At 42.1% G+C, this 27,599-nt stretch overlaps 1 protein-coding gene across 3 annotated transcripts in view; it reads left to right on the top strand.

The window, feature by feature from the left end:
• The window catches only part of LOC102382505 (phosphatidylinositol-binding clathrin assembly protein-like), a 59,832-nt gene that overhangs the window by 26,081 nt on the left and 6,152 nt on the right, over positions 1-27,599 (top strand). For 2 of the 3 annotated variants that reach the window (XM_025215374.1, XM_014524633.2), the window contains exons 2-18: positions 3,320-3,462; positions 5,075-5,150; positions 6,030-6,132; positions 6,304-6,397; positions 6,508-6,619; positions 10,340-10,446; positions 11,054-11,095; positions 17,518-17,603; positions 18,224-18,347; positions 19,821-19,957; positions 20,491-20,594; positions 22,528-22,674; positions 23,154-23,213; positions 23,308-23,406; positions 24,393-24,506; positions 24,602-24,632; positions 25,671-25,791. In XM_025215374.1, the coding sequence (XP_025071159.1) occupies positions 3,320-3,462; positions 5,075-5,150; positions 6,030-6,132; positions 6,304-6,397; positions 6,508-6,619; positions 10,340-10,446; positions 11,054-11,095; positions 17,518-17,603; positions 18,224-18,347; positions 19,821-19,957; positions 20,491-20,594; positions 22,528-22,674; positions 23,154-23,213; positions 23,308-23,406; positions 24,393-24,506; positions 24,602-24,632; positions 25,671-25,791 (1,700 nt within the window). The remainder of the gene's footprint in view (positions 1-3,319; positions 3,463-5,074; positions 5,151-6,029; positions 6,133-6,303; positions 6,398-6,507; positions 6,620-10,339; positions 10,447-11,053; positions 11,096-17,517; positions 17,604-18,223; positions 18,348-19,820; positions 19,958-20,490; positions 20,595-22,527; positions 22,675-23,153; positions 23,214-23,307; positions 23,407-24,392; positions 24,507-24,601; positions 24,633-25,670; positions 25,792-27,599) is intronic. The other variant, XM_014524634.2, reaches the window with a different exon arrangement.

Here is a 27,599-nt window from a genome sequence, read left to right as displayed (position 1 = left end):
CCCCCCCACTGCTTCATGACGCTGAGCAGTCCTGAGATGCCAGTGCCCTGCCCATGCTGATGCCTCACTCTCCACCCAACCCCCACCTGCCCCCACCAACCGGGCAGAATGGGGCCCCTAGCTGCAAGGGCTGTGGGGACAGGGACCTGGGTCTAAAGCAACCTGACCCCCACAGTAGTGTGTGACTGCCATCCGTGGGAGGCAGCAGCTGCTGCAGCAGAGCGGAGCATGGAGCCTGCCTCCTCCACAAATGGCACAGCCAGAGCAGAGCCCATGTGGAGGCAGGGACAGGCTGCCCTCTGTGGGCTTGAGGCTTCCCACCCTGTTGTCCTCCCCCTGGGGCCTCCATAGCCCAGCAGACAGGATCCGACATAGCAGGGCTGGGCAGGGAAGCGCGTTGCTGTTGCTCAGAGTTCCACGCCACCATGCCGAGGCGTTCTCTGCCTGCCCAGCAGCACTGGGGTTGGCGCTGCAGGGTTGTGCCCCTCACTGCTGCTGGGCGGGCAGGGGGCACCTCACCACACTGATGCAGAGCTCCCAGCAGTAGCAATGAGCTTCCCCACCTGTCCCTGCTCTGTCCTGCCAAGCCAGGTCCCACCCACTAAACTACAAAGGCCCTGGGGGGAGGGCAGCAGGGTGGTGAGCCCCAAGCCCATAGTGGGTAGCCTGCATCTGCCCCTACCTGGCACATAAATCTGGAGGGCACATGCCCCCTATTCCACCACCCAGGAGTGCATGCAGCGGTGAGAAGCAAGCTCTCCTCCTCCTCCCCCCCCCGTCCCCAAACAAGCTACCCACAGCCCTGTCCTGCTCTCCACCCAGGCCCTACAGCTGTGCATTCTGGCCCCATGCACTACCCTGGCTAGGCAACGGCACCAGCCCAAATCCCTTCCAGCTTCACTATGGGGCCCTCGGTTCCCCCTCCCCGACCCCCAACTTAACTGCAGGAACTGCTCACATGGCTGTGGCAGCCTTGTGCACGTGCACATGGCACCCCTTTCCTGACTGCCCTCCTCTCACTGCCAGCCCACAAGGGGAATCCCACCATTTCCCAGGTTTTTCTCCTTAAAATGAGAAAATCCGGGTTTTACCATGTTTTTCCATGGCAAACGGGAAATCTGGATCCCTGTTTATTAGTAAAATTATCACAATATAGTGCTTGTAACTACTGTAAACTTAAGTTGTTACCAGTGAATTAATATTGTACATTCCTCTGGTCACAAATGTTTCTATTGTACAGAGGATGTTGGACTAATTCAGTGCATCTTAGTTTAATAGTAAGTTTGAATTTTTATTGCAAGTTAACTGAATGTTGGACTAATGTACAGGTTTCCATAATTTAGCTTCAGAAGGACTTATTGTATTCTGTCATTTATGATGCTTGTTAAAAGAATATTACAAAGCACTCTCCTAGAATATAGGAAATCCATGGTTAAATTCTTGTTCTGGTTTGATTTCCCCAGTCTCTCCCCACTTCAAATGAGTGCCTTTTTAATGCAGGGATTTTCAACCCCTGGTGGCCAGACGTGGCGCAAGGGGTGGTGTGTGGCCGAACACGGAGCAGTGGCACGAGACAGTAGATGGCAGCAGCCGCCGTGTGCAACCCCCCACGCCCCCCCCCCGGTGTCCCCCCCCCCCCCCCCCCCCCCCAAAGCGTGTCTGATTAGCCAGGCGGCACCTGCGCGGCCTGCAGAGGGGCGCCACTGCCTTTGCCCCGGCCCAGCCCTGCTCCTGGGAGCTGGCAGTGATGGGTGGCAGCACTCCATCCCCGCCTGCCCGCATGTACCTCCTAGGGCCTTCCCAAGTACCCCTGGGTGTACGCATACCCCCAGTTGACAACCACTGCCTTTAATAAATAGGATATTAGTAGCAACGAGGTGGATCTTTTCCAATATCATTTTATGTAGCTGTTTCACTTGGTATAAATTGGAGCAGGGACTTTGTTCCTTCCCCTTCCCCACTGGGTGCATGTCCTTTCCACTGGACAGTAGTTGTTGGTCTCTGTCTGATCCCATTAATATTTATACTAAGTGAACACTTAGTATAAATCTATGTCATGTAAATCTATGACAGGATTCACAATAAGAATCTCCTGAAACAGTGGGCATCTATATCCCTACCTGCCTCCTCTGCATTTTACTTTTGATTAGCTTAGCTGGTTTACTGCTCAGTTTACTTCTGATGATCCCTTCTCTATGAACCCACTCTCCCTAAGCATTTTTATGGGGAGCCCAGGAATCCAGTTTGGTTCCAGGCCACCTAATGGTTAAGTATTGAAACTGTGTTTTGTGGTGCTCAGGTACCTTCTGGGGTTCTAGCTTTAAGTGGTGCTTCCTAATACTTTTCCACAAGGACCAGGAGGGTGGGTTGAGTCAGACTGCGCTAGTGTGTTTCTGAGGGTCTTACAACTTCACTTGGAGTCATGGAACCGAACCCATGTACAGACATTCAGTTTCTCCTGGGAGAGTCGCTGCACTCCCAGGAGAAACCACGAGTGTGCAGATGTTCAGAATTTTTCTCCCAGAGCAAAACAAGGCTGTTCCAGGAGAAAAATAATGTGGGAACAGCCAGGTTTAAATCACTCCCAGGAGAGATTCTTCTGGGAAAGCTGCTGTCTGTAGACATTCTTTTCCGAGAGGAGCCATAGCGCAGTACTTCAGTATCCCACCATGCTTTGCTCCAACCCCTGGGAGATGGTGTCACTGCTTCCCGCCCCTTCCCAATCCCACTGTGTGCTGCAGGGAGACGGGCTGCCCCTGAGCAGTCTAGGTCAGCCAGCCAAGGCTGCCCTGTGCACTGCTGCCATCTGTCTCTGGCCAGTCTGAGGGAGCCTACAAAGTATGCTGAGGTGTGTGCACAGAGGCCCCCAGAATGCACAGCATCAAAGCTGAAAGTTCCCTGCATTAAGGGCTCACCATTCAAATGTCTGTTCAGGCATCTATCCCTAACTAAGTTTTTTTTTTTTTTTTTCTTTTTCTTTTTTTTTTTCCTATCAGAAAAACAAACTGGGGAGATTTTTCCCGGATTGTTTGAAATCAGAGCCCTTCCCAAACTAAGTTTTAACGTTTTCAAGCCAGTAAATAAGTGAGGAGAGAGAGCTTTAAAACAAATAATGCAACTTCACTATCTTCAGTTTTTGTCTTTTATGTGGTACTGTTAAAGGAAAATTGTCTGTTTTATGAATCCAGTTGAAGCTTCTGGATATAAATAACTGTCCACCTATTAACATTTACATTGCATATTTGGTCTGTGAAACTTGTTCCTGTTGTTTCTTTGAATATGCACCTATAATGTAACGCTTGACCTTCTTTAAATTTAGATCTAATCCAGTGCACAAATGAGATGAATGTGAATATTCCACAGCTGGCCGACACACTTTTTGAGAGGACTGCCAATAGTAGCTGGGTAGTAGTGTTCAAAGCTCTAATTACAACACACCACCTCATGATGTATGGAAATGAGGTAAGACTGATTACTTTGACAGATGCCTTGGTGCAATTAGTAACTGACAAAATGTAAATGTTCTACAGCAATGGCACTGATGTATTAGACTTGAGATGTACCCTTTAATTTTAAAAAGAATGTGTTGAATGATCATTAAATTATTTCTCATTGGTCTCTTTGCCAGTAAAATTCCTCTGAGAGCTATTTAGTCCTTCTTTGCTTACTTTCTGTTAAAAACAAAGTATCAGGAATGCGCTTTTTTTTTTAAATCTACAGGTATAGTAATAAATTAGGAACAACGTTTTCCAGATTACAAAGTAGAGTGTTCACTATTTCATCTCTTACTGAAAATTTGTGTAAAGATTAAATATTAGGTCTCTGTCCAGTTATCAGTGATTCATTACTCATGTCTGGGAGTGCATCACCTTACTTCTAAGCAGTTGTCTGGTGCACATATGATAGGCACTGAAATAAAGAAATGTGACTGAGGCATATCTTTCTGGGAATATACTACCTAGGCTTCCAAGGATTGATTACCTTTAGAAAAGATAGATGTGGATATAGACTGTTCTGTTATTCTAAATTCTTTTTCTTCTAGTTTGTGTTCCAGCTGTTAAGGTTAACTCATTACTTCTAAGAAAACTGTCTGGTTAGTGTTTTAAACACTGGTTGCAGGTGCTGAACCAGCCAGACCTACTGAGAAATCCTGGCGGGCATGCAGTGTGCTGTAGTCCAGGACCTGGTCTAAGTGACAGAATGAGAGATTCTACCCTGGGAGGAGTGAAGTGAAGGCACAAAGCCTAATATCTGAGGTGCATTCTCAAACTGGAAGGCTCACAGGTGCAGCTAGGCCTGTAACTATGACAGCCATAATATTGTCTTGCTAAAAAGAGTTCTTATATAAAAAACATCTACAGTATGGAAGCCATTATGGTGGGGCTATTGGTTGTATAGAAAGTAACAAATAATGTGCCTAATTGTTCATTAAATAATATATCCTAAATTAATATAAATGTGTGTTTGTAAATATTATATGCACATGTGGTCTTGCTTCATCCATTATACCAAAATAATAATTGGTCAGGGTTGAACTATTAGCCCACACTTGTCCTGCTTTTCAGTAATGTGTCTTCATTAACTACACATACCTTAGTGTTCTCAACTAACAGTGCTTTTCCTGGAGCTTAGTAAGTGAGAAGAACCTTTTCAAGTTGTTTTTCATAAGCATCTCTCTGTTTCTGCCATCTGTTTAAATGAGGAGCAAAGATTTATTTATTTTTCAGAGCATCCAGTTTTTTTTGATACAGTATACCTACTTTGAGGTATTTAAACACCCATCTAGGAGCTGTTCAGTGCTCATGTTGCTGTATATATGGCAGTGAATTTTATTTCTTCAAACTAAACTAATTTTTTTCCTGGTTAGGTTATGTGACTGACATTAGTTTAAAGGTCTGGTGAATAGTTTGTAACTAGTTAAAATATTGTAACTAAGGCCAAATACAATTGTTGCCTCTAAAATTTCCAAATTATATGAAGCTGACTTATGATCTAATTCTAAATGTATTATAGTTGGGGGCAAGGGAGGGGAAAGTTAATTACTTAAAAATAACTTTTTTCCCCACTCCTATAGCGCTTTATCCAGTATCTTGCATCCCGAAACACATTGTTCAATCTGAACAACTACCTGGACAAAAGTGCCATGCAGGGTAAGAATATTCATTCATGAAAATTAAATTGCAGACAATAAAATTATTATACTTTATGGATTGAAAGGTAACAAGGCAGCAGAATAAAAGGAAAATTGTATATAAAAATCAATTGATTTTTTTTTTTATTATTACAGTCTTAAATGCATTTCTAGCTCTGTCTCAGTTGCATAGCACTGTGGGCTTAGATAAATGAAATGGGGCTTACAGTGTATATAGCACTAAGCAGCAAAAAATGAGGGTAAATGGAGAGAGCAGTGAAAGTTATGAGCTAGGTGAAGCTTTGTGCAGGTGAAAGACAAGTGCCTCTAACCGAGATGTAGAACTAAGAAATGCAAACACTGATTCATCTGTTTTTTGCATGGTGGCTGTGTTTCACAATTAGAGGGTGGGTTAATATTAACTTTAAGACTGCATAATGACATCGGAAACATTGCTGTGTAGCTAAAAGACCGTGCATATCTCTGAAATGGTTTAGAGTTGGTTTACAGATGATAGGAAAAATAGTGTTTTATTATACAGTATTTGAGGCTCTATAATCACATCTTTTTAGTCTGTAGCATTTTGTTACTTATCTGATCCAGCTGTTCTTTTATGGTATAGGATATAGAATAATTCCACTTTCATCACAGAAAATGCATATCATTGGAGCAGTTTAGGACATGGCTTCAACACTACATCTCAAGGCTGGCATAAATAAACATGGGGAAGAATATGGCGAGGGGTTTCAGGAGTTCTACCATGTGAACTTGAGAGAACTGTCTTTAGGCCTATTGAATGTAGAATAATAACACATTAGGGAATAGTACTGGGAAAAGATTGTGAAAGAAAAGAGCTCTCTTCTCTTTGAAATGTCTAATGAGCAATGTTGATTTCCAGGTTATGATATGTCAACCTTCATTAGGCGGTATAGCAGATACTTGAATGAAAAAGCACTTTCTTATAGACTTGTAGCAGTTGACTTCACCAAAATGAAAAGAGGGTAAGAAATACTGTCATTTTGTTTCACACCCTATAAAGGACGGCAGTACTTATGCATGTGCTTGCTTTAAGATCTTCTTGCCTTTAAGTGGAAGTGTGTATTAACATCAGGATATAGATGTCCTGGGTTGCTTATATATTTATAGCTTATTTACCATTTTACACTTTATAGGATAGATGGAGCAATGAGAACAATGAACACAGAAAAACTCCTGAAAACCCTCCCGATTATTCAGAACCAGCTTGATGCGCTGCTTGATTTTGATGTGAGCACTTTCTAAACACTTTTAAATTTCCACTTATGAAATAGGAAAAAATGCATTCTCTTGCTTCTGCAGTAATGTTAATCTGCTATGTGTCTTCTCTTTCTACACAGGCAAATCCAAATGAACTAACGAATGGTGTAATTAATGCTGCCTTCATGCTCCTCTTTAAAGATTCCATTAGGCTTTTTGCAGCTTATAATGAGGGGATTATTAACCTGTTAGGTATGTGGCATAAACAAACTTTTTTCATGGGGGTGTTTGTTGTTGTTGTTTTAAATGAAGGGAGGAAGAAGTAAAACAATTACAGGTAAATTGAATCCAGGCAGCAACCTGACAACTTCACGTCCCAATCCCCATACCATAGTGGTTTTCTGGTAGTTACTTTAACATTAGTTTTAGCCTAGAAACAGATGCTGCATTTGTCCCAGGGCAAGTTGTGACTGTTTATCTTGGAACTGAAAAGTCCCAAAATTGGCATGCACGCATCTCCCTTCTAGTCAAGATTTAATTGGCAGCTGAATGCACTGCCGCTTTCTTGCCATTGATTCAGTATTGCAACCTTGGGACAACTGTTCAGGCTCACTTCATGATATCCTGGGACAAACTGTTAGTACTTCTTATCTCATGACTCTTTTTAGGGTTTGTTCTGGGACAACAGACATGGATGTCTGAATGATAAACTCTGTCATGGGGGAAGTGGTTTCTTCTAGGACAAATGCAATGTCTGTTTAAAGCCTTAGTGATGTCTGTCTGGCATTAATATGTTGGCTTTACATTGCACCTTTGCAAAATAAATTTCAAATAGAAATTTAAGGCAAGAATAAATAATGTACTAGAAATGTCAGGGATTTTTCCACAAATAGCCTCATGAAAGAATTATGCACCAAGGTATATTTATATGCCTTTCTTTTCATTGTGGAATGGGTTGCCCCATTCTGAGATCTTTAGGCTTAAGACAGGTGGGCAAAATGGGAGATCCAGCCAGCAGCTAGACTCCATTTCCCAGTAGCCCCTGCCCATCTCACTGAAGCCAGTTTCCTTGGAGACCCCAGTAGTGGTGCCAGGACAATGCGGGGTCAGGGTTCCCATGGAGACTGGCCCCAGCAGCGCTGGCAGGACACATGGCTGAGTGGGGAGCTGCTCTGGGGCCAGACCTGGGATCTTCCAGTGGTGACAGCATGGTCTGGAGCCAGGGCAGAGCTCCAGTCTGCTGCCTGCATGCCCTTGCCCAGGGCGTGTGGGCAGCGGATTGCAGCTCTGCCCCAGGTCCAGACCACGCTGTTATTGCTGCAAGATCCCGGCCTTGGAGCAGCTCCCCTCCCAGCTGCCCACCCTGCCAGCACAGCTGGGGCCGGTCTCTGTGGAAACCCTAGCCCTACGCTGTCATGGTCCCACTGCTCCTGGTGTCTCCATGAAAATTGGCTGTAGTGACACAGGCAGGGGCTACTGGGAAAGGAGTCCACTGTCAGCCTGATCCAGTCCATGGGCCAGATTTTGTCTGCCCATGGCCTAAAACCTTGCCTTAAAAGAATTTATTTATTAGGGAACATGTAGCAAATGCCAGGCATGATGTTGAATTTAAGCCTTTTTAGCTTCACCATTCAAATCCTGCCAAGCCCTTGAACATGGTTAGTAAGCCAGTGTGGTTCACAAATGGGTTGTCTCTGCAAGAGTAATCATAAGGGGAAAGTAGTGTTTAAGTTGAATTTCTGCCACTTGAATAATTTTCTGATTCTGCCAGTCTTAGAATCTATATGTATCTAATTAAGGAGAGTAAAACTAAATGCCTAATGGGTGCGTCCATACATGCAGGCACATGTGCTCGCAGCAGCTCAGATAGAAGCGGCACAAATTTGTGCTAGTGATTTTTGCCTTGGCACACATGCCTGGACATGTACTTTGGTATGGGGAAGTTGTGCCACTTGGGGCAAAAAAACCCTGCCCAGCTCCTCCCAGACCTGCAGCCAAAGGGACCTAGAGCCTGGGGCCAGCACCAGTTCAAGCCTCCTCAGGGGCCTAAATCCAAGTCTCTCACTTCTTGTCAAGGGACCTAACCACTGGACTATGAGGCAGAAAGTGTGATATGCCTTCCTTCCCTCTCTCATTTGTACTAAAATCAGTGTTGCTGTCTGTGAGTTAGGCACACTTGGTCAACTCTCTTTTGAGACCTCTGAATCCCCAGAGAACATCTCCCCTCCAAGCAAGTTGGATTGAGCTGGATCCTAATATGACTAAGCACAAAGTCTATCCTTTGAAAGAAAAGGAAAAATATGCATTTCCCTTGAGGGGAATAGGTTTGCAATCCTAAGGCAAGATGCTTATTTTTTGGGAGCGAAGACATGGGTATATTTGAGGCAGAATAGGGCCTGGGGCTATAGTACACAGTAAGCTAGGGTGTGAATTATTAATAATATCAGACTAGGTACTTGGTACTAACTAGCTGTGTGTGGACCCAGCACAAGGTAGCTTCCCACAAGCCCCACCCTGCAGGGCCCACAAAGGTTCTTCTCCTTCCCCTGCAGCAGCAGTGGCCATCAGGGCGCTCAGGGGCCTTCCAGCACAGGGCAGTGCAGCACTGCCCTTACCACATCACACAGGCCTGCCTCGGCATGGCACTGTACACCTTCAGGCAGCTCTGGGCCACTCAGGCTGTCCCCCAGGGCCTGGCATCACTCATGGGGACTGTGCATTGTGCCAAGCCAGATCCTGTGTGCACGAGCCCCATCTGGGCTGGTTCCATGCACGCAGAATCCAACCCAGCATGACATGTGGTCCCTGCAAGCGGCACTGGGCTCCAGGTGATAGTCCGAGCTGCCTGAAGGTGCCCAGCGCCGCACCAATGTGGCACAGACCGCACTGGGTGCCAAGTAACTGGGGCTGGGGCCACACTGCACTGCTGTGTGCCATGTGGGGGTTGTGCCAGGAGGGCCCTGAGTGCCCCAATGACCACTGCTGCTGAAGGTGGGGGGAGGCTGGGCCATGCAAGGGGGCAAGCAGGGGACCCCCCGTCCCTCTGACCACCAGTCCCTTACTTACCTGGGATGGAGCCTGGTCCCATTAGGTTGCAGCCTGCACCACTCCAGGCAGCCCTGCACATGGAGGCAGTGTGCTTCAGCACCGGGGCAAGGGGCAGCCATAGATATGCTCTAGCTGGCTACCAAAGTGTCACTTTGAAGGACCCCGGCCTCCAGTTGCCTGCCCCGTTTTTTTTTAGTGCAGGTTTTTTGTTGTTTTGTTTTGTTTTTTTTGTTACCCGGAAATCCAGGTATCAAATTTTGAGCCCATGCTGCAAATATGCAGCGCAGGGAGCATTTTTTTTTTTTTTTTGTTCCCAGCGTGCCTCTTGTCACATCTCAAACTGCTTTGAGACATGGCAAGGGGTATGTGCAGGGCCATCTGGACGCGCCCGTAGGGACAAATTGCAGGTATAAACTTGTCCAAAAAGCAGTGGCAGAGGTTCCCTATTACATGTGTTACAAATCAATTTAATAATCAAGGCTTTCATTTTTACTTCAAATGTCTCTAGATTCTGCGAACAACTTTTTGTATGCAAGGTTATACTTGTGCATTTTTAACCAATTGCTTTAGAAAAGGTGATATTCAGGCATAAAGTCAGCTTCTCTGTTAATTTTATCTTGTGGATCAACTGAATTCTTGCAAGCGTTCTTCATTATGAAATGTTCAGCTGAAGTACTTTAAAACTGCTGGTACCTTTGTATCCAGGCTACAGCAATTGTGCGCCAAGGTCTGACTGACTGGAAACACATTAAATACACTCATTTTAAAAATACTGAATTTATTCTGAAAAATCAATTGGCTCTACCTGCAAAATTTGTCTCAAACTAGTTCTGTCAACGTTCTTTTTCCAATCTCTAATATTAGTGTGGAAATCTTAGGGTTTTTGTATCTTCTTTACAAATGACTCTTTATTTCTGTCTTTAGAAAAGTATTTTGATATGAAAAAGAACCAGTGCAAAGAAGGTTTGGATATTTACAAAAAGTTCTTAGCCAGAATGACCAAATTGTCAGAATTCCTCAAAGTAGCAGAGGTAAGTAAATTTGTGTGCATCAAAACAGTGTCATTAAGCTATCTGTACTGGTACAGTAGTATTTATGCCAAACATAATTTTAATGTTTGTTTGACTTGCTAAAGTCATCTTTTATAGACTATTACATGTAAGGGTTGCTTAAATTCCTTTCGTTATAGAAATGATATTTTAAGGCATGTTGCACAAATACTAACAGTATAGTTAAACTTCCTGTCTGAAGTACTAGTACCTTTAATTAGAAGTAGGTGGCAGCAAGTTGGCTACGTGTTTGTAAAATGCTTGCAAAAGACTCCTTTACTATGCTCTGTTTTGAGCAGACAAATTCTAAAAAGCAGCGTGGATACTTCTTGCAATGCTTTCAATAGATTTTTTTGCATGAAAAACACTTCAAGTAGAAATACTGTTTGAGTTTGTTTGTGCATACTAAAGTTCTGGCTCAGAACTTTTGTTAGCCTATTCATTTACACTTGTACCAGTTCAGAAAGTTATTCATGTCCCTTTCTGATATCCTAGTTTCTATGTAACATTCAGACCTCAGTTTTCTTTTCATTGCCACTGCATGTAGTAATGTACATTTTTTTTTTTATTTCCTTTTTTGTGAACCCAGCAAGTTGGAATTGATCAGGGTGACATTCCAGATCTTACTCAGGTCAGTGTACATGTCATATTAATTTAATCCAGTTCTTTTGTCCCTTTGTTTTTAATGGTTGATGTGTGTCGTCATATTCATCCTGAGAATGCATTCTCTTCCATATATTTATATATGGAAATACACATATTCACTCTTCCCATGGCCTGTTATATGTACACAATATTTAAACACTTTTGCAATTAGGGTAAGAGTTCTGTGTACTATCAGTAATTACTATTCAGTATTTAAAGGAAGATTTTTATTAAAATGTTTGGGTTTGTTTTTTCACAAAGGATTCAGTGTGCTGCATAAATAGATGGCCATAATGTGCCATTTCTTTGAGAGAGGGGACTCTATTCCACTCAATTGCCATACCTTTTCCATAGTGCACTGGTAATGCTGACACATGGCTGGTGCAAGGCATGCCCTGAAAACCCATTCCAAAATAATGGGTGTGCTAGAAAATTGAGCGGCAGGGGTAAATTTAGAATTAGTTAGGTTTTTAAGAGGTATTTGTGGGGTGGTTTGAACTGCAGTAGAAACAGCCTGGAAAATTTCTTGAAGAGGTAGAAACTTGTATATATAATTACTTTATTGTAATGTTAAATTTCCCTACCAGAACAGAGTAATATTTGTCTCTCCAACAATGAGTGGCAGCCAGAAAGCTAACAGAAACAGCCTGATGGGAAGGCGAATCCCAGCTAATAAGCTGGACGTAATGGCTTTATGCAGAGCTACTAGAATGGGAGAGCAGATTGGGTTGAAGTGCTGCTGCATTCCAGAATGGTTTGTAGGGCCTGTTGCTGCTGGCCTAGTTAGAACAGTTACAATCTAGACCACAAATTCTACTAAACCTTGATGTCAAATCTTTCACTGTCAGAATGCACAGTATCCCACAACAGTGAGTTTCATAACTTGATCACGTACAAGTGTATTTCTTGTTGTCTTTAAAATTCTTGCCTATTGATGTTGTTCAGCACCTTTTCTATTATGGAAAGTGGAACTGGAACATCAGACTGTCATTCTGTCATTCATTATTTTATAAGCTATACTTTCTCCATCTTATCTTGTGTTAATTTACCAACCAACCTGGTATTAATCTTTAGTGTTCTCTTCTGTGAAATTTCTCCAGTCCTGTCCTGTTACTAACATTCATTGCCTTTCTTGAGGTCTTGATATGTCCTCAGCCTGGTCTCACTACAGAAGGCAAATGATCTATGTAATACAATCTATTACATACAGAAGATCTGCTAGTGTTCATCCTAATATGTGTGTTGGGCTTGTTTATCTATATTTTCAGTTGCCTGTTGTCAGCAGTGCCCACATCTTTGATAAGGTTATTATTAAAAGTCTGAGTAACTTATACTTTTCCATGTGTGCTACCTTGCACTTTCTGGGTTTTTTTTAGTTTTGCTTGCTATCACTTGCTCAATTTAAAAAAGCTTCCAAGTTACTTTAAGTCTTCCTGTATGTAACTAATTTAAATATTAATTATAATTTCTCACTCCCTCCTGTGTATTTTTGTATGCAGTATTTTTTGTGTATCATCTAAATTTTTGTCAACCAAATATGTCACTTTAATCATGCACCCAAATCAAGGACTTCTGTTTAATACTATGCTTCAGTAATGATTGAGACCCAGTTAGGCTGAGCTGAATATTTGGCCTGTAATCTCTTTACATCCTACTGAACCTCTTTTTTTTTTCCCTATTTTTAAAGATGACCCAAATATCAAAAACAGTTTTGATGTTTGACCATCTTCTTCTTTCTTGCTCTAAGAGATGCATTTTCTAGGTTTTGTCAAAACCTTCTGAAGGGGCACTTTGTTATATTTGGGCTCCCTGCTTTGTGCTCCCTACCTAATCTCCTGCTCTACCTTCTACTTCCTGCCCTAAGTGCTGATGTGCTGCCTACCTGATTCATCAAGTGCCACACATAAGTTGCCAGTGCCTCTTGTGCTTCTGCAGCCGGTTAGCCACGTGAACCCTTAGTTATTCCAGTGGTGAACAAACTGCTGCTATTTTGGTTTGATTCTGTTACATGTGCCCTGGTAACAATGAACGAATGGGTACTTGGTTAACACTTCATAACATAAATAAAGTAGCCTGGCTAACACTACCTTGTAATCTATATTAGATAAACCAGTTAAACTATGTGATGAGAGATGACCTTGACCTTGTTATGGTCTCACTTATCAGAATGAATCAGTTAACCTCAACAGCTCTGCGGCAAGTCCTCTTTTCAAAAGAGTTTATGAGCAAGGATGAACTGTTTCTGTTCAAGCTTGCCCCCTTGATAAAACTAACTTTAAAACTTTCACAGTCAATGTGGCCAGAACATGCTTTCTGTGATGGAGAGGATATTAAAACCATTTTAGAAACTTGGATTTCTTGAACTGGAACATAGCAGTGGAAAGAACCTCCTGGAATCATTCTGTCCAGACCCCTGCTAATGCAAGAAACTACTGCATAAATTGTTTGAGCATCATCATAAACGCTTAGAAGTGAGGTTGTTGCAAAATTCAATTCCTTTGATAGTTAAAAATGTCCTTCTAAGATTTCCAGCCAAAATGTATTTATGGCAAGTTGATATCCATTTGTTCTTATACCAGCTTTGCTTAGCTTACATGACTTGCATCTGCCCCTTATGTTTGTTCTATTTAAATCAATTGGTGGTAATCGTTATTCCCTCCCAGCCTTTGTTGTGCTACACTGAACAATCTGCAGACTTTTCCCAGACAACGGTTCTAGTTGCCTTTCTCTCTTTGCGTTTTATTTTGAGTTTATCTTTCTTCACTGTGAGCAACTAGAGTTGTACACAGTAGTCCTGGTGAGGTCTCCATCACCTTGTACAGTAGCATATTTCTTTCACTGTCTATCCTGGAAATACCTGGGTTAGCACTCTGCCTGGTCTAAATGGAGCAGTAAAGGGAAGAATTTCCACTACTTTATAAATCCAGATGCTTGTTTTTTATAGTGTCCCCAACAAAATATTGCTGTATATTTTCTTGGAAGGTGCTGAAGTGCCTAGAAATTTAATAGGTCTCAAGACCAAGGTAGGCATTTGGAATCAATCAAGATGTTTCTGTTTCTGGGATCTGGTGTTTTATTTGTTGGAAAGAGTTTTATTTTTTTTCTTGTATGAGACTTAATCCTGTCAGTTAATGATACCATGGCTAGCTACATTGATAAGGGACTAGGAATGTCATGTCAAAGAGATGGATACTGAGTTCTCCTTCATGCCAAACAGGCAACTCTTCTTCAAGGCAAGTTTCTTTTTTGAAGGAGGAGTTGGAAATGGCTACGCTCCACCTAGGCTACAAACAAGACCATCTCATTGAGGGAGCGATCCTCAATGCACAAACTAAGTCTATTCCATCTTGGAGGAAAGGCAGCAAGAGGGCACAGCAGCCCCCCTGGCTCTCCAGGGACCTAGCAGATCTCCTGAGGCTAAAAAGAAAGGCCTACAAAGGGTGGAGGATGGGAGTCACCGCCAAGGAGGATTATTCTGCACTGGTCCGGTCCTGTAGAGAGCAAACCAGGAAAGCCAAGGCTGCAACTGAACTCCAGCTAGCTTGGAGCATCAAGGACAATAAAAAGTCCTTTTTCAGATATGTGGGGAGCCGGAGGAAAAGCAGGGGCAACATTGGACCCCTGCTGATCTCTGCTTGCTTGGCAGGATCTTAATAGGTACCTATTTAAGTACCTATTAAATAGGTACTTTGCGTCAGTCTTTCATCAGTCCCATGGGACGCCCATGCCCGCTACAGGGCCGGGAAGTCCGGGTGAGGGTGATCCCCTGCCCTCCCTTAATGCTGACTTTGTGAAGGAACATCTTGAGAAGCTGGATACCTTCAAGTCAGCTGGCCCTGACAATCTTCACCCCAGGGTACTCAAGGAGCTGGCGAGCATCATAGCCCAGCCTCTAGCACGGATCTTTGAAAACTCTTGGCGCTCTGGTGTAGTGCCCGAAGACTGGAAGAAGGCCAATGTGGTGCCTATCTTCAAGAAAGGGAGGAAAGTGGATCCAGCTAACTATAGGCCCATCAGCCTGACTTCTATCCCGGGGAAGATCTTAGAAAAGTTTATTAAAGAGGCCATCCTTAATGGACTGGCCGACGCCAACATCTTAAGGGATAGCCAGCACGGGTTTGTTGCGGGTAGGTCTTGCTTGACCAATCTCATTTCCTTCTACGACCAGGTGACCTATCACCTGGACAAGGGAGAAGAGATTGATGTCATATATCTTGACTTCAAAAAAGCCTTCGATCTGGTGTCCCATGATCGCCTCTTGGAGAAACTGGCCAATTGTCGCCTTGGGTCCTCCACGATCCACTGGCTGGAAAATTGGCTCCGGGGTCGGACCCAGAGGGTAGTAATCGATGGAAGTCACTCATCGTGGTGTCCTGTGACCAGTGGGGTCCCCCAAGGCTCTGTCCTTGGACCCATACTGTTCAACATCTTCATTAATGATGTGGACACTGGAGTCAGAAGCGATCAGAACTGGCCAAGTTCGCCGATGACACCAAACTTTGGGGCAAAGCATCCACACCAGAAGACAGGCAGGTTATCCAGGCTGACCTGGACAGGCTCAGCAAGTGGGCGGACGAGAATCTGATGGTGTTCAACGCCGATAAATGCAAGGTTCTCCACCTTGGGAAAAAAAACCCGCAGCATCCTTATAGGCTCGGCAGTGCTATGTTGGCTAGCACTATGGAAGAAAGAGACTTGGGGGTCATCACTGACCACAAGATGAACATGAGCCTGCAATGCGATGCGGCGGCTAGTAAAGCGACCAAAACGCTGGCTTGCATCCATAGATGCTTCTCAAGCAAATCCCGGGACGTCATTCTCCCCCTGTACTCGGCCTTAGTGAGGCCGCAGCTGGAGTACTGTGTCCAGTTTTGGGCTCCACAATCTGGGGGAACGTTTGTTCACCAGAGCGCCCCAAGGGATGACGAGGTCGAATGGTCACAAACTACTTCAAGATTGTTTCAGGCTGGACATAAGGAAGAATTTCTTTACTGTCCGAGCCCCCAAGGTCTGGAACAGCCTGCCACCGGAGGTGGTTCAAGCGCCTTCATTGAACACCTTCAAGATGAAACTGGATGCTTATCTTGCTGGGATCCTATGACCCCAGCTGACTTCCTGCCCTTTGGGCAGGGGGCTGGACTCGATGATCTTCCGAGGTCCCTTCCAGCCCTAATGTCTATGAAATCTATGAAATACTAGCATGTTTGATCGTCTTTTAGCGTAGATGCTGAAGGGAGGTTCAGTTGATTTAACTTTGAAAAAATGTACCTTTTTATTGGCAGGTCCTCTAGTCAATAGCTGTCTGTGCATCTTACTGTGTCTTGGATCTGGCCTTTAGTGCCTAGTACTTAGGCACTGAACTCCCAAAGTGCCTAATTACTTTTTAGATCTGGCCCTGAGTCAATGCTGGGTTCTGGCATGGTTTATTTTATGCTTGCCTCTGTTCAATTGTTGCTTAGTAGTTCAGATGTCTCATTCACTCAGTCTTTAGCACTTTTTACAATGAGATTATGGCTTCCATTTACTGATGTCTGTTCAGGTCTTTTAGGCTTTAAAAAGTGTCTAATATATCAAAACGATATTTAGCTTTTTGCTAGGGATAGCACAATCCTGAGAGTACCCTTAAAAAGGGCAGTGTTAAGCACGGTCTTAATCAAAATGCCATCATCCACCTTTAAATCTTTAAATTATTTTTTTTGTTTTCAAGGTGGTGTTTAGTTCCTGGTCAGAAAAAAGAGGAGGGCATCTCCAGTATACTGCAGCTAAATCATAGTTAGAAAGGACCTCAAGGTTCATCTAATCCAGCATCTAAAAATATTGGAGAGGCCTATTGAAGATTGGGAATAAACCAGGATCCTTTAGATTAACCAAATCAATTAGATAATTTGATCAGTGATAAATGTATGACAGTATTCTGTGATAGTGAGGTGGTAAACTAGCTATACAAATCAAATTTTTCTTTCTTAAAGCTAGTTTTGTGTTGTACTGATACAGATTTGCTTGCCTTGTGGGTTTTGAGTTGTAAGAGTCCTGCTGTAGGGGGAAAAAAAAAGTAACGCTTCATGTAAGCGCACCCACAGTGCTTAGGGGTGCTAATTAATTTTTGGCAATGGCATTGCTATGCTAAGCATTTCAGTAACTTCTGCTGCTGTTCTCAGGTTAAGAGACTTTGGTTTTGTTTTTTTCTGCCCCCCAATAAAACATTGTGGAGAACCATGTTGTATGCATTGATTTACAGGGGGTGTCATCACAAAGTGAATCTTGTAAACAAAATTCAAGTTGAACACAACCTTTCAAAAGTAAATGCGTAAGTTTTTTTAGTTGGTTAATGGGAAAAATTAGTCTCTGTACAAAAGGATGGTAATGCATTGTCATCAAGCAGATGTTTTATGAGAACTTTGACTTTAGGCACCCAGCAGTTTGCTTGAAGCATTGGAGCAACATTTGGCTTCTTTGGAAGGGAAGAAAACAAAAGAAGTTTCAGCTGCCAGCAGGTAAGCAGCAAATGGACCATAAATCTGGGCAGGGAAGGGGGGGAGGATGTTCTTTGAACTAATCTGCTTGTTTTCTTCCACTTCCTTTTCAGAGACTGTATTTGTTTTCTTTTTCAGTAAGAGTGAAAAACTATAAAAGCTAATTAATTGTTTTCCCTATTAATAAGGCAATATCAGTTGATTGTGCATTAATTGCTCCTCATCTGTTGACAGTTGCATGTCTTCAGTATGTCATCAAACTCCTTGTTAAATTACATATTTTTAATATCAAACTGCAATAGCAAAGTGATCAGCTCTGTGTTAATCATGTCTATGGTATTTTCCTGGCTTGGCAGATTATGCATTTACAATTGCCTGCACCTGACATGATGATTTCATTATCCATATTCTCATATCCACTTAGCTGGGACCACAGGTGAATTCAGTCTGCATTTGTCCCCTCCTCACAAAATGTCTGGTGATGCTAGTTCAGAGGAGCTGCTGTATTTTCTCATCCAAGGGTGAGGTAGTGGTGCAAATGACAGGTAGCATACTTGTTGTGTAGAAGCACTTTTCATGCCTTTTTTTGAATGCAAAAGACTTTTCTTAATCAAGTGTCTTGCTGTAACTTTTCATTTTAGAGCAAGTACCCTGTCCAGTGCTGTTTCCACACTTGCCAACACGGGAATGTCATTTAGCCGAATGGATGAGAAAGAGAAACAGCAAGCACTGGAGGAGGAACAAGCTAGACTGCAAGCACTTAAGGTATTTTTTAAGGCTTAGTATTACAAAACTTATCCCTTAAATATGAAAGGCAGAATTCTGGCTCTGCGTTTGATGTCAGTGGGAACCTTTGCATAGGTTTAGTGGGCTAAATATTTTGCTAAGTATGGTGCCTTTTAAGCATAATGTGTTCATCTGAACAGTAATATGCTGTATTTACTTGAATCCAAGACCACCTTCAAATTTAAGAGCCCCCCGCCGCCCCCCAATAGTTAGATTCTAGAAATGGAAATTTTAAAATGTGTTTTAGTTTATCCCACCCCATCACTGTGTTAGGGAAAGCAGTGGTTGGAGGGGCACACTACCAGCCCCCTCATAGCTCTTAGGCTACTTGTGTCTTGGGGCAACTGTTCCATTGCCCTGTACGGAAGGCTGACCCTGATGGCTTACTATGGCCAAAAGCAAATACAGTCCTTGGTATACAAGAGCCATAGAGTGCTATGGATTTAGCTGTTTATTTTGAAGGCTTATATTGGAAATATGGATTTGAAATGGCTCAGAAGTGGAGTCTTGTGCAGAAAGAACCCTTCAGCAGCAGGCACTGCCCCACCTGCCATTTGTCTCCCTCTGGGGCTTCTTCTATTTGGGGATGGAAGAAGTTTTTCCCATCTCCAGCTGCCTATCTCACATTCTCTGGAGATTAGCAGAGGGCAGCTGGGTTCAGGGCCAAAGCTGCCCCTAGCCTTGTCCTACCAGTTGCGCAGGGGCAGCTTTGTTCCCCAACCCTATAGCTGCTTCCTGCCAGACCCTGACACTCAGCGTGAGTGTTGGGTGTCGCCAAGAGACAACCGCGTCCCTGTTCGGACCCAGGCTGCCTCCTATCTGATCCTTGCGATCAGGCAGGGTGGGCTGTGTCCCTGACTGGAGCTACCCCGTGTCCTGAGGCTACCTGGGACTCAGCACCTTAATGAGCCTTTCTGGGGCTGCAGGGCAAGGCTCTTCAATGTGTGACTTCTGGCAACCACATCCTGATGCTAAAAGCCAGCTAATTGTCAGCATTGGAACCAGGGCAGCCCTCAGCCAGGTTCCAGCATCTGGGTGATGGCATGCTACACATTCCAGTTATGGTGCACATACCAGGCACAAAGATATTACATGTTTTTTGAGTAATAGCTTTGTGACTGGTGTGTGATTTTTATGACACCATAAATTCTGTGAATGTGTGGCCATTTGCTGTTTCTGGTATGATTAATACTTTATCACACCAGAAACATAACATGTACTAGTGGCCAGTTTCAAAATTAATCCTGTTTATTAATTCCATGCACCTTTGCTGTTGGTAAACATTAATGTTAAGGCTCTTCTGTTTTACATGAAAAATGTCCATGGCTCAATTTATCTAGCTGTCTTATTTTCAGGACATTTGAAAAGGAAAAGATTAATAAATTAAGCCCTTTTTGCCAAGAATATGTACTTAATTTAAAACTAAGTTAAATTTAACATTTAATCTTCCAGGAACAGCGATTGAGAGAGATTTCAGTGGTGTCAAATTCCACTTCTACATCAGCATCTCCAAGCACCTTGTCGGGGAAAAGTGTTAATACAACTTCAGCTGTTGACCTCTTTGCAGCACCAGCACCTACAACCAATAGGTGAGGGACAGTTTCTTTGAGCAGTTTTAAAACACTGCACTGCTTACCACTGCTACTACTAAATTAGTAGCCTAGCATATTAGAGACTATACTTTTCAGTATTTAAACTAATTTTCTGGCTGACACTAGTATCTCCTTAATAGTGGATGATACTTAACAGAAATCCTTTGAGGCTTTTTGTTTTGTTTTGTTTTTTTTACAACAAGTCCTATGTTGTACTATTCTTGGTCTTCAATGTATCAAGTTTACTTTTCTGAAAGGTAATGTATGCTGTTTGCTCCAGACAGTCTAGAAAAATTAAATTGAATCTTGAATGCTGTATCAACAATATATTGTATATTTTAAGAATCACTTTTAATGTACTTGGATGTTTGTTTAGATTTACAGCATTTCTAGGATTTGCAGGGAGGGATACATGATTGGAATTCACTTTTTGTCTTTTCTTTAAAAAACACAAACTATTCTTGGTTAAATCGTGACATTTAATTTATTCTAAACTTGTACAATTCAACTTTTTCTCTTAATATTTTCAGCATGCCCAACCTCTCTACAGATCTCTTTGATCTTCAGCCTGCCTTTGTTCCAACTGTACAGAGTACTCCAGCTATAGCGACATCAGCAAGTAATGCATGGGGAGGTAAGTTCCTATTATGATTTAAGAGAAGTGATAATATTTCTACTTTTTAGGAATTCATCCATTATCTTTGTCCCACTCGAACCAAAACACATACATAACTGATTCTTCAATTAATCCTTAATTTGTATGAAATCCAAGTATTTCTTACCTTGGTAAAATGTAAAGCAGATCACTTTGACATTAAGGCTAAGTACAGACACTCGGGAAGCCCAAGGCAGAATCGATTCAATCTAGGCAGCTTCATCTAAGCTGCATAGGTTGAACCAATAACCAACTGAACTGACATTCAGTTTTGAATTGGGAAAGGCAGGGGGAGGCTTGCACTGACCAAAGCCAGTAGGCGGGTGGTGCTACAGCACATCTCCCAGCCTGCTGGCGGGGGGAACCCCACAGGGGTTCAGGAGCCCACTATGTGGGTGCTGGCCCACCTTGGGAGAGCCTCTCTCTCAGGAGGTGTTCCCCAGCCCAGGCAGCTTTGGGGAGATGAGGGGAGTTTCCCCTCTTTCTTTCTTCACAGCTGCTGCTTGCTTCAGCAGCTGCCCCAGGAGGGAGGGCGAAGTCCTTTGAGCTGGGTGCCTGCCCGTGCAACCTAGCACCAGGGAGCCCCTGCCGTGGGGGATTCCCCCCCAGCCCAGGGTCCCCTAGCCTGGGGCAGCCCCAGGAAGCTGAGGGGAGCTCTTCCGCTCCCCAACCCCCTTGCCTTAGCTGCTGGAGTCTCAGGGATAGCCCAGGAAGCAGAGCTTACACTAGGGATAGCCCGGGCTTGCAGCACCTAAAGACTTCCCTTCGCACATGAAGCTGCTTGAGACTTGCAGGGGCTGAAGCAAGCAGCTCTGCCCTTGCAGAAGGGAAGAATTCCCCTCAGCTCCCTGGGGCTGCCCAAGGCTGGGGGATCCTGGGCTGGGCTGGGGGGAAGCTCCCCAAGGTGGGGGCTCCCCTGTACCCCTACACAGGCCTATCTTGAACCAGGAAGGGATCTGGGACAGAAGTTTCATAAACCATTTTGACCTAAATCAGTTAACTCTGATATTACATCCAACCAGTTTTATCTTAAACTGGTTTTGATCCTTTTGAAAGCAGTTTATGTGCACTGACTTTCTATTCCGTTACAGGCTTAAACCAGTTTCCAATCACACAAACTGGTTTATGTGTAACTTGTGTCCCTAACATAAATTCAGTGCATTAAAAAGTGGAAAAATACCACATCAATCGGTTGTAATAGACTGAGTTGAGAACCATGTTAAACACAAAATGCCCCTGCCCTCCTTCCCACCAAAAAAATATTCTCCAAGTTTTAGATTTGTGTTTCTCCAGAAAGAAATGTAAAATGAGTTTTATTATAGAAGTAAGAAGACTTAACTGGGAAGACACGAGACCAAAATACTCATCCCTTTTGTATGCTTACCTTTCTTTAACTTCTGTGACTTGACTTGAACAGGCACATTTGTCATTAAATATTCTGGGGGAAGAACTCTTTCCACAAGGAATGATTATGTTAAGTAACATACAGTTTTTGAAGGCATTTAAATAAGTCAGTGTACCACCACTACAATGAGTGGTTTGTTAACCTGGGGAGTCATTATTGACTGAGTGCTGTTTTGCCTCAGTTGGAGCTTTAGGAATGTGTTCCTACAAGTAATATATCTAACAGTTCTGTTCACAGGTAAGTAAGTGTCCCCTTTCTTAACATTGGAATAGTCTCTCCCCCAATAATGGTCACTGGTATGAGTTTTTTCAGGTGGGTTTTCTGAAACTAAAGTTAAATGGCCATCTTGCCAAGTGGATAACCTGCATTTACATATTGATTCTGAATAAGCTTGACTCCAGTTCTGGGAACTTTCATACTGGGACATGTATAGTTGCTATGTTTCTCTATGATATTTTTACTCTAGAGTCTTTTTCTTTTCCTATTTCATACTGCTGTATCTGAAAGGTCCTTTCTCATCCTCAAATGGTTGTGTTGGTTCTCCACCCTCTCTGGACATCTTTGACATGAAGCCAGTTGAAGAAGCTGTAAAATCTACCACCCCTTTCATCAATTCCACGTTTACCTCCAAACAAACAGTGGAACTGTTTAGTGGTAAAATACCCTCTAATTTCTTTCCAATCCAAGATGATAGTGATGATAAAACTTAGTGTGTAAAAGTATAGGGTTCTGATTCTTTCAGGTGTAATTGTAGCAATCTAAAGACAGAGTTCAACCAGTAAAAATTACACTTTAATTTTAGATATAGTAATACAGCAAATGTTTGCCTTTGAGAATTTGTTTAAAGCTGAAAGAATCCAGTTTGATTTCTATACTTGATTTAATCAAATATCAAAATATGTGTGCATATGCTAGTCTGTGCAAAATTCTCAAAATTTGAAACTTAAAAATTGAGAATGTTTGTTAGTATTGAAGTTTTCAAATTACTTGCTTCGTATATGATAGATGCTTGAATGCACATTTTTATGTCTTTAATGTCTGTGGTAACAACATTCGGTTTCAAATTTCAGGGCTTATCTCTTCCTTAATTGCATCTAATTTTTCCTCTCTTTCTTTTTCCCTTTTGCATGAAGATGATTTTAGTGGTCATAAACCTACATACACTTCTGTATATCATCCTTTGACTGTTGATGGTAATTTGATTTTTAACTTTTTGTTTCTTTGCAATTGGGCTATAAGGATGGCTTTATTTAGGTATGCTTCTGATCACTTTAATTTATGTCCTAGGATTTCCTCTTCAGAGTGCCACCTCTTCAGCAATTAATGTGGATTTTGATGCTGTGTTTGGGGGAAAGTCTACAGTACCTGAGTACAGGGCTACAAGTGGTAAAAACCAACTCAAAATTTTTAACTTGTGTTCTGCAAATCAAGTGAGCAAGTGTTATGTTAGAATAGTGTAAGACTTAGTAACTGGCATTTCCATAAGCACTAATCAGAATTAAGATATTAAATTAGTTAAATGTAATCCATTTGAATGTAATTGAGTATAGGACTGATAATTTATATGTAATCAGTTTAAAAGTAGCTAGATGGTTTGAGTTCTACTTTAAAAATAGGCTGTTTTAATTAATTTTAAATCTTTTATACACAGTGTAATGTCTTCTCTTTTCCTTTTTTATATCACTTTCCAATGTGGCCCACTGGATGTCTCCTAATTGGTAAGCCTATCTACTAGTTGAGAACTGGTAAACTGTTCTCAATATTTAGTTCATTTGCAATGTTGAGTAAAAGCTGTTTGTGGCAGTTTGAAGTGTGATCTATTGGCATCATGGAGGAATAAGATTTAGTAAGATGTGTAAAGGTAATAGTCCATGTGCAAATATTTTAATGTGGTTTATGCTCATCAGTAGTGGTTTGATTTGGTCTTGCCATTTGAAGAGGGATTTTTATTATTTCTATAAAAACACATTGTTATAAAAACATTTTCATTGTTTTATAACATAACTTTGTCAGGTATTTTTCACTGAAAATTAGAAGGAGCTTAAACAGACAAAATCTGAAGGAAAAAAAAAAGTTAATGCAAAACTCATCTAAAATTCCTCCCTGTTTACCCATGAAGTGATATTCAGACATTCTTTTGTTATACTCAAAACCCAGTATTCCAGAAAAATAAGAGATTAACCTAATTTTTTCTTAAGCCTTGAAAACCTATTTGGTAAATTGAAACTATGAGCATAATATTTAAACTATTCATGTCATGTGAGAAGACTCTTGACTAACAGAGGTTTTATGTCTATCTTCTGGCTCAACTGTAATGTGTTTGTTTTGATAACATTGTTTCTTTGTTCTTCCTGCAGTTTTTAATTTTCTAGATGATGTTTTGCAACCAACTGTACCAACACAAAGTCAGAGACCAGTACTAGTCAGTCAGAGTGGAAAAATTTTAGCAAATGACCTTGATTCTTCGCTTGCTAACCTTGTGGGAAGTAAGTATGTGACTTTTTATTTTTCCCATATTTATTACAGAAGGGCATGTTTAGGTTATTAATTTTTGGTTTGGGTTTTTTTCTTTTAATTACAGATCTTGGCTTTGGAGGAACCCCAGCTAAAAAGTAAGTGCAATGTTATTACTTTTATTACTGAAATTCCTTTTAAAAAATTGAGCGCAGCTAGTGCGTGTCTTCTTAGAACTTTTCATTGTGGAAACCATGCTCTATAGACTGTCAGACAGAATCAAAGGAAGGTTTTACTAACAAAGATTGTTTGTTCTGAAAATCATTTGCATTGGTTAGGAAATGTTGCTGCTGGCAACATAATTGAATCATAACTGGATAATATTGTTAGTTAATGGTACAGACAGATTCTAGATGGTTCAAATAATTAAGTAAAAGTATAGATAGATCAAGAGAGTTCTTGTCTTCCCTAATAAATATTTTATGAATAAAAAACCTTCAATAGTTCAGAAAGAACTCACCTACTCGTTCGATAACAGCCCTTATTAAACTGACAAGCTCAATATGGAAATTTGAACGACCTAACTTGCAAGATCAATTAGCATGTCATTTGAAGTAAGCCACTTTTGAAATAGGTCTTACAAATCAATTTGTGTAAAACTGTCCAAGGAATAATTAAGCTTCATTTCAGTACATAGACTTTACTTTTCATCTTGCTTCTAAGAAAATTGGAAAATTGCCAGCATACAGATACAAGTGATAATTTAAATAAATAACTAAATAGTTGGAATAAATTACCAATATAAATGAACAAGACTTAGTTAACAAACTTCTGAGTAAATATTTGGTGCTTGAATTATTATACCTACCTATGGCTCCAGGAAGAGCACACACCAACAGCTGAAACTTCCTTAGCCTGACGAAGGGTTTTTGAACCCGAAATCTTGCTTAATAACAATTCTCCAACTATTTGGGTTGGTCTAATAAAAGATATCAAATTCACCCAAGGAACCTTGTCTGCCTATGTCCTTAGACCAACACAGCTACAGCCTAAACCCCTATACCTACCTATTGCATTTTTATTTCTCAATAGTATATTTGCTTACTGCTTAAAAATAATCTTAACTTGTCAAAGTGCTTGTGCTGTGTTCAGTAAAAATTAGCTCTGTGTAGAAGTTCTGCTGCTATTTTTTCTAGGTCAGACATGCAGTGGACTCAGCCTACGGAGAAAAAACTTACTGGTGGAACAAACTGGCAGGCAAAAACAAGCACATCAACCACATGGAATCCTGCCCCTATTCCTCCTGTTCCACATATAGTAAGTTTTCTGGGGGAGTGGAGTTGGAAGGTTCTTGTGTCATTTCTGACTTTAAAATTATGCACCGCACTATCAAGTGCACTCAGTGTCCCATGAATTTTGCGTTAAAATGAACAAAATGAGGTGGAGGGTGAAAAAAACTTTGAGGTGTCACAGCAGTTCTTCGATTTTAAGACTGTTGGCAATAGGATTTGGCCTCATGCAGATGCCACCTCTTTATTCTTACAAAAAGATCTAGTGCATTGGTTACTCTGCATTAATAACTGGAAGGTCCATCAAGCCCTGTGGGGCAGGGAAAGCTCTCCTACTTGTGCAGATATTGGTTGTATCATTTAAGTGTCTACTGGCTGGCCTTCCATTGCAAAACTTGCCCATTTAAATGAATTATAATATACTGAGTTTCTTGCTGAGAACATAAATTCTCCCTGCTTCTCTCTCGCCCCCCCATATTGAGACAGCTTTCCAAAAAAGCCTCAATATATAGTCTTTTCAAGAAAGGAACTAGTCCATTTTCTGTCAAAAGCCAAAGAGTACATATTAAAGCACACAGTTACCTTTCCCAGCTTGCTCTGTCCCTTTTCTTGCTTTATCTCTCCTTGTACTCTGCATTCATGTAGCTTCCCATCTGTATTTCTTGACAGCTTTCTTATCAGATCATCTTAATAGGTTTTATTAATGAAAAGTTAAGCCATCTTGGACTATAATTATTCAGCTAAATACTAAAAATGTTTTGCACATTTTGGTAAAGTAGAATCTGGATAATTCATAATCATGTAGTTCACAACTCACTTGAATTCCTATCTTTGCTGAAATATGTCAGCAGTCCTATGCGGTTGATCAGAGAAGCAACACTCCTAAAATGAAAGCCACAATAATCAGCAGGAGCACCTCAGTGCACCTGTTTTGATGTGGTGCTGTATACCCCAGTCACTTTGGTAAACCTCATCTCTGCAGGGGGTAAGGAACCTAATACTGCGAGGTATCCAAGTCTGCCTACTGATTGTTCTGCTGAGATAACTTTGTTGCCTGTGGGGTCAGGCCAACTCTCAGGATCTCAATATTGCGCTGTTAGACAGGAGGGTGTGACACAAACACGCAGATCAATTAGGTGCATACACGCACACAGATGTATCTCAAGCAGGTCCAAGGAGGTGATCCTTCCCCTCTATGCAACACTGGTCAGGCCGCAGTTGGAGTACTACGTCCAGTTCTGGGTGCCACACTTCAGGAGGGATGTGAACAACATGGAGAAGGGTCCAGAGGAGGACCACTCGCATGATCAGGGGACAGCAGGGCAGGCCCTATGAGCAGAGGCTAAGGGACCTGAACCTGTTCAGCCTCCACAAGAGAAGGTTGAGGCAGGGGGATCTAATGGCCTTTTACAAACAAGTCAGGAGGACCGACAAGCATCGGGGGAGTCCGTGTTCCCCCAAGCACTACCAGGAGTGACAAGAAATAACGGTCACAAGATGGCAGAGGGTAGACTTAGGCTAGATATCAGGAGGTGCTACTTCACTGTCAGGGCGGCTAGGATCTGGAACCAACTTGCAAGAGAAGCGGTGCTGGCTCCTACCCTGGGGGTCTTTAAGAGGAGGCTGGATGAACACCTCGCCGGGGTCATTTGACTCTAGTACTCTTTCCTGCCATGGCAGGGGGTCGGACTTAATAATCTGCTAAGGTCCCTTCCGACCCTACCAACTATGAAACTGCACATGCAGCTAAGGCACATACACATCCAAACTAGCCTAGGCACATGCATACCTATCACCAATTCAAGCACATACACACTACACACTAAAAATTAGACA

The sequence above is a fragment of the Alligator sinensis genome, unplaced genomic scaffold, assembly GCF_000455745.1.
Source record: "Alligator sinensis unplaced genomic scaffold, ASM45574v1 scaffold646_1, whole genome shotgun sequence".
NCBI lineage: Eukaryota > Metazoa > Chordata > Crocodylia > Alligatoridae > Alligator > Alligator sinensis.
The sequence above is the reverse complement of the archived record's forward strand: the minus strand, read 5'-3'. Positions and strand labels throughout refer to the sequence as shown.